The sequence below is a fragment of the Quercus robur genome, chromosome 2, assembly GCF_932294415.1.
Source record: "Quercus robur chromosome 2, dhQueRobu3.1, whole genome shotgun sequence".
NCBI lineage: Eukaryota > Viridiplantae > Streptophyta > Magnoliopsida > Fagales > Fagaceae > Quercus > Quercus robur.
In genome coordinates this window covers 11,011,684-11,026,857 of record NC_065535.1, presented here as the reverse complement: position 1 = coordinate 11,026,857, position 15,174 = coordinate 11,011,684, and the positions used below count along the sequence as shown (strand labels likewise).

At 40.5% G+C, this 15,174-nt stretch overlaps 1 protein-coding gene across 1 annotated transcript; it reads left to right on the top strand.

The window, feature by feature from the left end:
* Positions 1–4,659: 4,659 nt before the first annotated feature.
* LOC126712328 (thioredoxin H-type-like) lies at positions 4,660–7,088 on the top strand. Its single transcript, XM_050411624.1, has 3 exons — positions 4,660–4,805; positions 6,556–6,678; positions 6,809–7,088. The coding sequence occupies exons 1-3, from the start codon at positions 4,719–4,721 to the stop codon at positions 6,947–6,949; spliced, it is 351 nt and encodes a 116-aa protein (XP_050267581.1). The 5' UTR covers positions 4,660–4,718; the 3' UTR covers positions 6,950–7,088.
* Positions 7,089–15,174: the final 8,086 nt, after the last annotated feature.

Here is a 15,174-nt window from a genome sequence, read left to right as displayed (position 1 = left end):
CATTAAACTATGAATCCGTTGGAATTTTAAGAATTGATAGAACAACTTTAAAATTACAAAAGAGAGCTGATTTTTTTTAAAAAAAAAAATTAATCAGATCCTTAAAAATCACAATATATTATAGACATATGAAATCAATATTTAAACAAATACAATAAGCTATTTGTTGAGGACACTATTCTCACAACTATTGATCTATCAAAATGTGCATTAGATAGGCAAAGCCCAAACATACGGATGAAGGTGTATACTTTAAATTGGGGAAGATACAAGGAGTTGTGGTTTGGACTTTGAAGGGCATAAAAGAGCCTATGAATAAACTTGGAGAACTTATAAAACCCATAAGCTAGCCCATGAACAACCCACTGTATAGTAGCCCAAACACAAGTAGAAACTTCCTTCTATCTGCATCTGCATCTACTGGGGATGACCGGATGAGATTGTTCTCGTCAAATCACAAATCATGAAAAAATGGCAACACTTTTCACTCTTCTTACCAAACACATACAGTGGAAAACACAAATATTTTCTATCATCCAACCAAACAAAATTAGAAAAATCAAAAACACTCTTTGTCTATAATTCAGTGGATTCTAAGGTGATTTTATAGTGATTCTTTTTTCACTCGGCAGTACTCTCCAAGTACCCTAGTTCTCTCTCTCTCTCTCTCTCTCTCTCTCTCTCTCCTTTGTTTCACTTATCTTGCTTCAATTAATATCTCATAAGGAGTAATTTGATGTATATTATCTTTATTGCACTTTTCTTTCTTTTTGTACATCATTATTATGATAGGGAACAAAGGTCCACATATAGTTGTTGCAATCCACGCTTGTGTAAAAAATTCTTGGACTCAACTTCTCCCGTATGCTTTGCACTTGTTTTGACAAAGAGAGAGATTGGTTACTCCTTATCTTTGCCAACGCATGCAACTAAGATGAGTTTGGCAAAGATAAGTTTCACTCACTTTCTATTTTACTCTCCCCATTTATTATCAAATGGTTTTATATAATGACATTGCTAAATACATTCAAGCTAAATACGATTACTTGGGTAAAGACAAATATATTCATTTAATATTGCTAAATATACAGAACCTTACTCATGAATCATAACAATCTAACATATTTCTTCACAATTATTTGTAAAGGCTTCATTCCTTAATTTTTTTTATATATAGTTTTTTATACAAGATAAAAATTCTACTCTAGATTAATCTAAGTGTATATATGTGTGAAGCTCTCTCTTGGAAACTTGAATCCTGGCCCTTGCCTCCCATACCCTACAAACACTTATACTTATAGAGTGACCATCACACCAAGGGTTTGCGGTGGTTAAACGACTTCATACAATGATAACGGCTAACAGGCAACCTATGGCATAGGTATCAAACTCAACTACCACAAAAAAATGTTGGTCCAGTAGCTAATCTATCAAAAAACGATGCGTGTCAGTACTCACTACCACACAAAGACACCAAACACTATTAAAGAATATTGATTTTAACTTATTAGCAAATAAATTAAAAAAAATAATAATAATAGGCCTATATTAAGAAGGTCAACACCAATTAAGCAGTGGTGGAGCCAAGAATTTATATTTTGGGGGCTAAACATAAAATTAGACAATTAATTTTTCCTCTGTGTATATATTAATTATATCCATACTAATAGTAATGTACATACAATTTAATAATCATAACCCAAAGGTGTATTATTTTTGAATTTCCGTCCCCTAAACTTGTCCATGAACCTAGATTTTTCAAATTAAATTATCATCCATTAAATATTGATGGGGATCAACTAAGTGTAGCCCGTCCTTGGTTGTCGTCCACATATTGATCACACCCAAGGAAAACCACAACAGAATGACAGAATGCATGAATAAGACCCTTCATTAAGAATAATGGGATCCACCAAAAAGAACTCGTCCATAGACGACTATGTTATAGACAATACCATGTTATAGACGACTATACCCATGGACGATCAAATTGTACATGGTAAATTCTACCAGAAATTCTCCAAATGTTCTACATAAGCAAAACATGACACGTTGCTTGGTACGTAGAAGGAATTCCATACACTTCATTCCACAAACCCCATTTTCTTCATTAACCACCGACATCATCCACGATGGTGATGGATCCCAAACAAGTAGACCTACGTCAGACTCTCTATAAAAGGAGCAAGTCCCATCTACCAAAAACAAAGTTCCAAGCATTTACTATTTTTCATCCTTGTGTCCTAGAGAGAAAACTGACTTAACCGTCGGAGGGTTCTTAGCCGGGTCACACTGGTCACCTTTGATAATTCTTTTTTTCTTTTCAGGATTCATAGCCATCACCATAGTCCGAAGCATTCCAGCCTATTGATTCTCAAATATCATCAAATATAATGACTAAAATTCTAAAAAATACTATTTAAAGATTGCTAAATAAAAGACAAATCATTCAAATTTCAATATATATTAAAAATCTAATAACTACAACCAAATAAATGTTATATTATTTTATATATAAATTAAATGATAAAAATTGTGAGGGGTTTGAGGACTGCGGAGGATTGGATTAGGGATTAGATTGCTTAATCCACACCCAAGGAGATAAACGCGCTCCGAAGATTTCTCCCACCCGAGGATGGAAGCATAGTCAAAACAATTGGCGTCTGGTGATGTTCTATAGGGTAAGGAGAGGGGGTAGCAACGAAGGCAAAGAAGAAGGGAGGAAGTTTCCTGGAAGGAACACTTTCCTCCTCCGCATTGAATGCTCTACACCAACCTTATCAGCTGCATTAATGAGAAAATGACCCCTGAACAATAACTTCACAGGTAGCAACCCTTTCCACCACTTTCAGCAGAATTTTGATGGGACAAGTATCCTTAGGAACGCCTAGAGGCATACAAATGGAGGGCTAGGATGCAAAGAAGGGGGATATAAAAGGAGGAGAGTCTCCCAGAAAAAGGGACGGAGATTTTGGTTTATGAAATAGAAAAAAGAGAAAGTGAACAGTACTTTATTTGGTGTAGAACTTAAACATTATATATAAAAAACTAATCCTCGGACCTACCCGAGGAGAGTTTTTTTTTTCTCACTGTCTACTTATGTTATTCCTTTATGTTACCCAAGGCTTTTCGGTCTTAGACTTGAACCTAGTTTTTGAACTACACTTGAAATATTTTCCCACTCTCTAAAGAAATTTTATTGTTTGGCCTTGGTTTGAAAGGCAAGGTAGCACTGTTCTTCATGGGTTTGGGCTTTTAGTTTCTGAGTACCTACAAAAATAATATATTTTAATCATATACATTTATAATATTATGATATATTGATTATTTTAATATTTTAAGAACAAATAAACATATGAGAAAAGTCAAATCAATCAAAATGAAAATAAATTAAAATAAAAGTACATGGTAAAGTGAGATTAGCCTACACGCCACACACTTGCTTTTGTAGTAAGGATTTTAACCACACACGGGTTAGCTAGTAGAGGAGGATAATTGCTTGAGAAGTGATACAATCACAATATTTTTACAATAATTTGACAACAAATCTTAATTAGTAAGTTATATTTGGTTCTAGTTTTAACCCACAACTTAAATAACTTTTTTTTTTCTCATGGGTAACAGTCCATAACAACTCATCACTTAGAATTTGTTGTAAAAATATTGTAAATATAACACACAGTGTGGCTTTGCCATTGAAATTGAGGTAGACACAGTTCATTTTAGGAAAAAAAAAAATTTATAAAAAGTATCAAATAATTTTAAAATAAAAACAATTTAAACCTTTTTAAAATTTTATAATTTGTTTCATAAAAACTTCAAAATAAATTAAGGGAAATATTATATTATATAATTTATTTTTGTAATTTATTTTACTTTAATTTAATTTAAGTATATATGTGTGTCGAGTTCCCTTCTAAAGACTTGACTATTTATGAAAAAAAAATTAAATAAACTTTTTTTTTTTTAAATTCGATATTGGAGGAGTGCGGATTTGAAAATGCCTAGTTGAGCTACAGATTATTTAGATGTGGAGTAGGTGAAAAAATCTGTACATGTTTACTGTTAGAGATACCAAGTTGATCTACAAATTCATTCTCAAAAAAAAAAAAAAAAAAAAAAGAAGTTGATCTACAAATTATTTAAATTATGGAGTAGATTAAAAAAAAAAAAAAAACTCTTACATGTTTACTATTATAACCTTGGTGAAATATGGATTGAAATTGAAAATTGAAAAAAAAAAAAAAGTAACTTTCAATTTCAACCATTAAATTAAATATATTTAAAAAAAAGTTAAAGTTAAAAAGTTGCAAAATGAAAAAATGAAAAAATTTTAGTGAAAAAAAAGTGAGTTATTGCATCAAGGTATTGTATGTGATCACAATCTATGAAATATACGTAGAGCTGATACTATACCTATATAAGGTTTATCATGTTCGAGTTAAAAGGGTTATAAAAAATCATTGAATTGTCTATATTCATTCTATATCGAATTTTTTACAAAGGATACAGATAGGTTTAACTGGATTCAACCAAGTCAAACCTGGCCGACCTTATCACTTCGATTATCGAAATCTATTCATCTAATCAAAATGATTCACTATAAATAATTAAAGACATAGCATAGGTGTCTTTCATCGTTCAAAACATCAAACAAAATCTTTACCTGCGAATCTGACTTTTCTTACAAAAAAAAAAAAAAAAAATAGAGAGAAAAAATGGCGGAAGTGAACCAAGTGATTGATTGCCACACTGTTGAGGCTTGGACTCAGAACATTGAAAAGGGAAATGAGTCTAAGAAACTGGTATTGCCATTTAACAGCCACCCTTCATTTTTTTTCCTTTGTTTGTCGGTATAGTGTTTTTCTTTTCTTATTTGATCACTATTATTACTGGCATATAACCGGTGTATATATACGATACAATTAAAAATAATTACAATTACATACATATATAGGTTTAAATTATTCCTATCATAAGAGTTACACATTTTTTAAGTTATAGATATGTACATGAATTTTATTCTTTCTTTTTTATATACATATGAGTTTACTCCTTATTCTAATTTTTGTTTATTGAGTTTTTGATGATTTATTTATATTAAACTCTTCTTTTTTTGCACAAAATTAGCTTACCTAGAATATTTGTAATCAACTTGCATTGACTTTTTTTTTTCCTTTCTTAAATTCAAAGCGATAAATTTCAATAACGTATTCAAATGATCTAGATTTAGTTTTTTCTAAGAGAGAAAAGCACTAAACTAATATTGGAACGGTTTTTTTTTTTTTTTTTTTTTCTCCTTGAGACTTATCACCCCTTATAAATTTCAATTAGATATCATCATTCCATGTTACAGGGTAAAAAAGTTTTTTTTTGAGAAAGTACAGGGTATAAAAGTTAATTGCCACACAATATTTTGAAGATATATAACTTTTATTATACAAAAAAAGGTATTGGTATTGTCTCTATAATATATTTGTAGCTTTAGTCTAATTAGATATTTTTGAATCCTTGAATGGCCCCATCTTGAATATTAGAATTGGTTAACTTTTGATTAGAAGTAATTTTTAGCTATTTCCGGAGTACAGAAAATGATACTCCCTTTTCTTATATTCATAGTGGAGTTCACTCATTACATTTATAATGGGGTCCACTGTGAATGTAAGAAGAGGTAGCACTATTTCCCCGTGCTCCAGGAGTACAGTACTTAAGAAATTTCCTTAAGTTAGATGCTTTAACATACATATAAAGTGTTTGTTTGGTTTTTTAGAAACATTATATCATTGGGGGCAAAGAAAAGAACTTTGTCCTTGTAGCAATTAACTTTATGGCTTAACTAGTTACAATTCTTTAGGTGTTATATCATATGTTTAAATTAAATTTAACCATGTAATTGAATTGACTAATAAGACATATGATTGAATTTAATTGTTGTTAAGGGATATAATATTATTTGTGTTATATTAGCCAATAGGGTATTGTCGAACTATGCCTAAGTTTTGCACTTAATGTTATTAGTTAGGAAGCACTGACACTTCATTTGGGGTGCCATATATGTGTCATACCTTTGTCATAACAATCTCTTATTGGCTTAACTTTATGGCTTAACTAGTTACAATTCTTTAGGTGTTATATCATATGTTTAAATTAAATTTAACCATGTAATTGAATTGACTAATAAGACATATGATTGAATTTAATTGTTGTTAAGGGATATAATATTATTTGTGTTATATTAGCTAATAGGGTATTGTTGAACTATGCCTAAGTTTTGCACTTAATGTTATTAGTTAGGAAGCACTGACACTTCATTTGGGGTGCCATATATGTGTCATACCTTTGTCATAACAATCTCTTATTGGCTGTATCATATTATAATTTTTCAAAAATTGCTTGTGTCGTAGTATCGAACCTGTACCAGTCCGAGCATCCTATGTTATCAGTTGCGCGAGAATTGAGTTTCCATTTTCCTGTTTTTAGCTTTGTTTTTGTCTTGATTCATAGAATCTCTTGAAAAAAATATTTATGCCATTTACTAAGAAAGCTGTATGATAGGTGGTGGTGGATTTCACAGCATCATGGTGTGGACCATGCCGTTTCATTGCCCCAATTGTGGTAGAGATGGCTAAGAATGCTCCTAATGTCATATTCTTGAAGGTTGATGTAGATGAATTGAAGGTAAACAAATCTATTCCTAACATGTTTCTAATTAATAACCTAATCTGATTCTACATTAACTGGTATGAAATTGAAATTCCTGCGTAGATCAATTCAAACCAATATATGTATGATTTTAACTTTTCTGCAGACTGTAGCTAATGAATGGGCTGTGGAGGCGATACCAACCTTCTTGTTCTTGAAAGAAGGCAAATTAGTGGACAAGGTTGTGGGTTCAAAGAAAGAGGAGTTGCAGATGACTATAGCAAAGCATGCCACTACTGTTGAATGATATGTAATATGGAGGATATATAAACCCCACTACTGTTTTGAGTTTTTTCTAGTTTTCATTGGATAATAAGAATAGAGCGATGGCTCTAGTAGTAGATGTCTAAAATGTGTGCTTGTATGTAGCTACAAAAATTAACATTGTTACATATTTTGTATTTATCATATGTTATTCAATATTCGATTTACAAACTTATTTCTTTATGTATAAATTTGAATTACAAAAACTTAAAATTTAAATATTTGATTGATAACATAGCTATTTATCTTTGATTTTCTCAGAGTTTTGCAAACACGAAAGATATAAAAAGAAAATGTAATGCAATGGTGTTGTAGGGGCAAGGGCCCAAGATCATACAATGGGCCTTGGGCCCCGTATGGGAAGTTCGACCACGTCCGAGGAGAAGACGTGGGTGCTAAAAGGGTTCCCGGCCCAATTCATGTGGACCTAAAGATGTTTAGAAGGTGGTCCGAGGAGAAATGTCTCCTCGGACGTAACAAATATGGCACAGGCATGCACTCTGCATGCTAGAAGGACCTCCCCAACGGGCATTAGTAACAAGGATAAGTCCTATGGGCCCGTGTGAAGGAAGGAAACATTGGGTGTCCAAGAAGAGACTGCATCTACCACATTAAATGCATTGTAGCCACTTTTCTGGCCGCATTAATGTGGAGAGGACCTGTAAACAGTGCTGCCTTGGCTACAACAACTCACAGAAAGATATGGGGGATATCCGATGGGATAGACACTCAAGTGAAGGTCCAGATGATCAACAAGTGTAAGACCCTGATGACTTCAAGAAGATTATATAAGAAAGGGAAGTCCCCATGAAGAGGGGGACGGAAAAAAAAGAAAGTGAGAATAGAAGAACGGTGCAAGAACCATAGTTTATGAACAGTGACTCGTGTTCATTCCATGCGTCTTCTCAGACCAGAGATCTATTGATGCGAAGGGAATTTTTTTCTTTAGCTAGAATATACTTCGTTAAGGCCTAGTTCTATAACTCACTCTCTACAAATTCATTGTTTTTGGGCTCCTTGGACCAGAACCCCATACCTGTTGGGCCTGGGCTCCAAATTATGACCCTACAATTGGCGCCATCTGTGGGAAGAACTTGTGCCTCAGCAAGTGAGACCGTTAGAGATAGAAGGATCAGGTTTATGCCAAACGGGACACGCAGACTCCCAACGGCAGGACAACTTTCTAAACCTCGAACAGAAAAGAGATCAAGACAAGCGACGAGAGGGTAGCGTAGATACCTCCCACACGAGCAGAAGTCGCTCGAAAGGGAAATGCCATGCATCCTAAAAGCGGGATGATAATACGGCTTTACAGCAAGAAATCGACGACTTGAAGAAGAAGTTGCGCCGAGCGCAGCGAAGGCGTCCTTCCCCCAGTTTGAACACCAGTGATGAGGAGGACAATGAGTACAGGCGAAGGTCGAGAACCCCGCCAAGTGAAACCTTCTCTTATGAGGAAGAGCAACCTCATAAACTCGGCCACAAAAGTCCGTCTTACAAGGGCCTAGTAAACGATGCCATGAGTAAGGCCCAGGACCGCATCTCTTAGTCACCCTTCACGCGTAGGATAAAGGGGGCTGAACTTCCTCGGCGGTTTCACCAACCCACTTTCGCCATATATAATGGTCGGACGGACCCCGTAGAGCACGTAAGCCAGTTTAACCAAAGGATAGCCGTCCATTCTAGAGACGAGGCATTGATGTGCAAAGTGTTTTTGTCTAGTTTGGGGCCTATGGCGATGAGATGGTTTGACAGCTTCAAGCCAAACTCCATAAATTCTTTTAAGCAGCTAACACAGGCTTTCGGTTCTCGCTTCATAACGAGCAGCAGGGTTCCTCGGCCCTTAGATTCCCTCCTATCCTTGTCTATGCGAGAAGGAGAGACCCTGAAGGCCTACTCGGATAGGTATTGGGAGATGTATAATGAGATAGAGGGAAATTACGACGGCGTCACCATCAGCACATTCAAGAGAGGCTTGCCGACCGAGCACGGTTTAAGGAAGTCCCTGATTGGGAAACCGGTCACCAGTGTGCGCTAGCTCATGGACCAAATCGACAAGTACAAGAGAGTCGAAGAGGACCAACAGACGGGAAAGGGCAAAGCGAAGGTTATCCCTCAAGAGAGGAGGGACTTTAGGTCGGACCGATTTAACAACAGTAACCGGCTGAGAGGGGATTACTCGGGGCAGTCTGGATCCACCGGAGCACAGGCAGTCCATGCTGTATTCCGAAAACCATTACACAAGATCTTAGAGAAAGTCAAGAACGAACCGTTCTTTCAATGGCCAAGTAGGATGGCAGGCGACCCCACGAAACGTAACCAGAACCTATATTGTGAATACCACCAAGAACTGGGCCCCACCACCAATGACTGCAGAAACCTGAAAAACCACTTGGACCGGCTGGTCCGAGAGGGAAAGCTGAGGCACCTCTTACAGCATCCTGTTGGACGATAAGAGCAGACGAGCGTCGAGGCAAGGCAAAGCACCTTGAGACCGCCCATTGGCACGATAAATGTCATTCTTGCCGCTCCAGGAAGAACCGGCTCCCATCCTTTCAGTGATGTCGGTGGCCCGACTCCCTGTTGAAGCTGACGACCGAGAGTCTAAGAAGGCTAAAGGGATGGCCTCGCCCATACTTGGATTCTCGGATGAGGATAAAGTTGGAACCATCCAGCCCCACGACGATGCTCTAGTCGTCACACTTAGGATTGGGGGATATGACGTAAGAAGGGTGCTAGTCGATCAGGGCAATGCCGCGGAGGTAATGTACCCCGACTTGTATAAGGGGCTGAAGCTGCGACCAGAAGACCTGACAGCATATGACTCCCCTTTAGTGAGTTTTGAAGGGAAAACTGTTACTCCAAAAGGCTAGATTAGGCTGCCTATACAAACAAGCTCGGACATAGTGGAGGTGGACTTCATAGTGGTAGACGCATATTCGCCCTACACCGCCATTGTAGCCAGATCGTGGCTTCATGCCCTAGGAGCTGTATCATCAACCTTACACCAAAAGGTGAAGTACCCGTTGGAAGGTCAGGTCAAAGAAGTGATAGGGGACCAAGCCATGGCCCGGCAATGCATGGTGTCCGCCATCTCGCGACGACCGAGTACTGAGCCCTCTACCTCCGTTGAGAATGGCTTATAGCAATTAACAACCCTTGCCCTGGCCTTGGGTGGTGGGGGACCCGCCGAGGAGGCAAGTTGTGAGGATTTGGAAAAAGTTCTTGTGGGCTCCGATCCGGAAAGATTTTTTTAGGTCGGCTCGGAACTGCCGCCCTAAGAGAAGGAAAAGCTGATTGATTTTCTCAGAAAAAATGTGGACGTGTTTGCATGGGACACCTATGAGGCTCCGGGGGTCGATTCGAATTTTATTTGCCACCATCTTAACGTTAGTCCAACTGTGACACCTAAGAAACAACCTCCTCGCCGACCGTCGAAAGAGCATGCGGATGCGGTGAGGGAGGAGGTGATGAAATTAAAGAAAGCAGGGGCTATCAAAGAAGTTTTTTACCTCGAGTGGCTGGCCAATACAGTTGTGGTGAAGAAGAAGAGTGGGAAGTGGCGAGTCTACGTGGACTTCACAGACCTGAATAAGGCCTGCCCGAAGGATCCTTTCCCTATGCTTCGGATAGATCGATTGGTGGATTCGACCATAGGACATCCTCGAATGAGTTTTTTAGACGCCTTTCAAGGATACCATCAAATACCCCTGGCTACCGACGACCAAGAAAAAACAGCTTTTGTCACCCCCGTTGGAAACTACCACTATAAGGTGATACCCTTTGGCTTGAAGAACGCCGGGTCAACCTACCAGAGGATGATGACCAGGATGTTTAAACTACAAATGGGTAAGAGCATCGAAGTCTATATAGACGACATGGTGGTGAAGAGTAAGTTAGTGTCCGATCACGTGAGAGACCTCGGCGATATCTTTGAAATTCTGAGAAAATACAGGCTGCACCTGAACGCGTCCAAATGTTCGTTCGGAGTTGGATCAGGGAAATTCTTGGGTTATATGGTGACCCATAGAGGTATTGAAGTCATCCCCGACCAGGTTAGAGCTATCCACAGCATGCAGCCTCCTCGAAACCCCAAGGAAGTCCAAAAGCTCACCGGCATAATTGCCACTTGGAACCAATTTATCTCTCGCTCGGCGGATAGGTGTAGGCCTTTCTTCCTATTATTAAACAAGTGGAAAGGGTTCGAGTGGACTGAAGAATGCGCTTTAGCCTTCCAGCAGTTTAAGGAGTATCTGTCTCGGCCGCTAATCATGTCCAGTCCTGAAGCCGACGAGGTTCTATTCGCCTACATTGCATGGCCCCTCACGCAGCGAGCCTAGTGCTGATCCTGGAGGACAATGACATACAACGGCCTGTCTACTACGTGAGCAAGTCGTTGCATGAAGCAGAGATCCGTTACCTCCCCCTGGAAAAAGGCCGTCCTGGCAATCGTACAAGCCACGCGAAAGCTCCCCCACTACTTCCAAGCACACACCGTTGTTGTATTAACCCAACTCCCGCTCAGATCAATACTCCAGAGTGTCGATTACACAGGGAGAATAGCTAAGTGGGGGACCATTCTTGGCGCCTTCAACATTAGGTACATGCCCCGCACCGATGTGAATGGCCAAGTCCTCATGAATCTGGTAGCTGAGTTTGCTGAACCCTTACCAGAAGAAGGGGGAGGGGTACTGAGCACAGACGAAAAACTGGTCGGCACAGTCTCTCAGCAAGAACCCACTTGTTGGAAAGCATATGTTGACGGCGCGGCCAATCAAAGGGGCTCTGGGGTGGGGCTCGTCCTAATTTCTCCCGAGGGGATTACCATAAAAAAATCACTAAGACTGGGCTTCTCGGCCATGAATAACGAGGTAGAATATGAGGCCCTGTTGGAAGGAATGACTATGGTCAAGAAACTAGGCGAGAAATCCATAAACATGTTCTCGGACTCAAGACTTGTTGTGGGAAAAATAAATGGGGAACTGGAGGCAAGGGATGAAAGAATGTAAGAGTACCTAGTCCAAGCTAAGCGCTTGTGAGCGCGTTTTAACTTTTTCAGCTTAATGCATGTATCTAGGAGCGGAAACACCCATGCTGATTCTCTCGCCATGCTAGCCACCTCCTCGACGCAATGCCTACCTCAAGTTATACTCATAGAAGATCTACACAGGCCCTCGGTGGTGAAAGCCGAGTTTATGCATGTTCACAGCGTCAGGGCATGGCCTAACTGGATGGATCCTATAATACTGTTTTTAAGGGAGGATATCTTATCCGAAGAGAAGAGCGAGGCCAACAAGATTAGAAGAAAGGCTTCGCAATTCTGGTTGTCCGAGGACTTGAAACTGTATAAGCACTCATTTTCAGGACCGTACCTGCTATGCGTACACCCAGATGCCACGGAGCTTATCCTAGAGGAATTGCACGAAGGAATTTGTGGGAGCCATACCGGGGGTAGATCCCTGTTCCATAGGGCCATAACCCAAGGTTATTGGTGGCCGAACATGTAGAAAGAGGCGCATGAATACGTGAAGAAGTGCAACCAATGCCAAAGGTTCGCCCCAAATATACATCAACCAGGCAGGACCCTCAATTCGCTGTCCAGCCCTTGGCCGTTTGCGCAGTAGGGCCTGGATATCCTAGGACCATTTCCTAAAGTAGTAGGGAACAAAAGGTTCCTTCTCATCAGCACTGATTATTTCACAAAATGGGTCGAAATCGAGCCATTGACAAACATTAGAGACATAGATGCCAAGAAATTTATTTGGAAGAACATCGTCACCAGGTTCGGAGTCTCTCACACCCTAATCTCAGACAACGGTCTTCAGTTCGATAGTAAGGCTTTCAGAAGGTATTGTAGCGAGTTGGGAATTGCAAATAAATACTCCACACCCGCTTACCCACAGGGGAATGGGTAGGCCGAAGCCGTTAACAAAGTCATAGTAAATGGACTGAAGAAGAGGTTAGATGACGCGAAAGGGAGATGGGTAGAAGAATTGCCCCATGTCCTGTGGACGTACCGCACCACACCGCGTAGATCTGCGGGGGAGACCCCCTTTTCAATGACCTATGGAGCTGAGGCTATCATTCCTCTAGAAACAAACTTCCCAACGCTGAAGACCAGCACATTTTGTTCTAATGTCAACAACGGGCTGCTGGAAAAAAGCTTAGACCTCATCGAGGAAAGAAGGGAAAGAGCAATGGTCCAACTCGCCTACTACCAATATAAACTTAAGCAAGGTTATGATGCCAAGGTGAAGCTAAGACCACTAGCACCTGGGGACCTGGTGTTAAGAAAAGTCTTGGGCACTGCAAGAAATCCCGCGTGGGGAAAGCTCGGACCAAATTGGGAAGGGCTATATCGTATCACCTCGGTGGCCGACATAGGGGCCTACTTTTTAGAAGATTTGAATGAACATGTAGTGCCACGTCCTTGGAATGTAAATAACCTGAAAATGTACTATTATTAATGAAAGTTCGTCTTCATGGTACTATCCACCATGCATTCTTCTTATCTAAGTGTTAAACAGAACCCAAGTCCTGCGTGGTTTCTCGGACCACAGGTTTGGGGGAAATTAACCACTACGCAGTTCTTATCTAAGTGTTAAATAGAACCCAAGTCCTGCGTGGCTCCTCGGACCACAGGCTTGGAAGAAATTAACCACTACGCAGTTTTTATCTAAGTGTTAAATAGAACCCAAGTCCTGCGTGGCTCCTCGGACCACAGGCTTAGGGGAAATTAACTACCATTCTTTCATTCATACTTAGTTGAATTGCTTAAACTACGAGTAATGGTTTGTCCTTAGAAATCTAATAACATAGTCGAGGTTCATTCATAATGAAGGCAAAAATGGAAGCAGTAAAACGAAATTCAAAAACGAAATTCCAAGATGTATCATCTTACAAGCGTTAACAAAAGCTAAGGAAATGAAAGACAGAACAAAATAACTACAAGAAAAGCCCTACACTAATGTCTTAAGCTTTATCTTGGGCTGAGCTCTTAGCAGGGACCTCTGTCTCAGGGTGATCACCTCTTGCCGTGGGCTTGGGTCCGGCCTCCTTGGTTTGCACGACAACGTCCCTTATAATGAGGGCGTCCTCAAGCGACTTGTCCTTAGCTGGTGGCTGTACCTCCTCGTTCCCCCTTTTTTCTTCAGGTATGAGGGAATCTGGAGCAGTGCTCAGAGTAGAAGGGGGCTCCTCAGGAGGAACCGAACCTGAAATCTCGCAAATATTTTTAGGGAAGAAGATATTCTCAATCTTCCTAAGGTCGGAGTCCGCAAGAACTATCGCCCGGTCCAAGGCTACCCCCCAGGACATGGTGATGTAGTCCCTGTAGACCGCAGCCACCTCCTCGGTCAGCCTGGCCTCAGTATCCGCCACTCTGCGCTCATAAGAGGTTGCCACTACAGCCTCAGCCGCCTCTCTGGCCAAGCGAGCCGCCTCTTTTGCCTGTAGCAGCTGTGCCTTGAGGTCCGAGACCATTTGCTTCTCTGTCACAAGGTTTATTTCTGATAGATGAAGCTGTTGGCGCATGTCCTCGGCCTGCTTCGTTGTAGTCTTAAGGCCCGCTTCAACACTGTCTCGGGCCTTAAGTGCCTCTTTCATCTCCTTCCTCAGGCGCTCTTTTTCCAGCCTAAGAGCACCCGCAGCCTTCTTCGCGGCAAGATGGGACTGAACCTCAATGCTCAGCTCTTCCCGAGATTTCTTCGCCCATTCCTCAGCCACGAAGATTTGTTGGGTGACCTGTACAGGAGTAACGGAAGAATCATTAAAAGGAAAACGACGAGTAGACAAGCATGGAATAAAGGAACTGAACAAGGAAGAGTCTTCATATTACCATGGCCAGATCTTTCTTCAACGACATGAAGAGATCTGGTTGCCGGGTAGCTCGGAGCCCCTCCATGTCACGAGGCAGAAGGAGGGGTTGCTGTAGGGCCTCGGCGAGATAAGACTCCTGCCCTCGTTGGGACTCCCAAAGAGTTGCGTCCCACGAAATAGGGGCGCCTTCCAGCTCTAGGTGGGGGGACCAGGTGCGCTGCACCCTCCTAATAGCCGCCTCCTCTCGGCTATCAATGGACCTTGTCCTTGGGCTCTTTGCCCTTCTTCTATTGTTTGGCCTTTTCAGGGCCGACCTCACCTCCTTCCAATTCTTCCACTGGCCTCTTCCACCTCAAATTGGGAAGGGATTGTAGCACGGGGTCAGTGGAA

Coding starts and splice junctions, on each gene's coding strand:
- LOC126712328 (XM_050411624.1), top strand. CDS start 4,719: ATGGCGGAAGTGAACCAAGTGATTGATTGCCACACTGTTGAGGCTTGG. Junction 4,806..6,555: donor GAAATGAGTCTAAGAAACTG/GTATTGCCATTT, acceptor GCTGTATGATAG/GTGGTGGTGGATTTCACAGC. Junction 6,679..6,808: donor TTGATGTAGATGAATTGAAG/GTAAACAAATCT, acceptor ACTTTTCTGCAG/ACTGTAGCTAATGAATGGGC.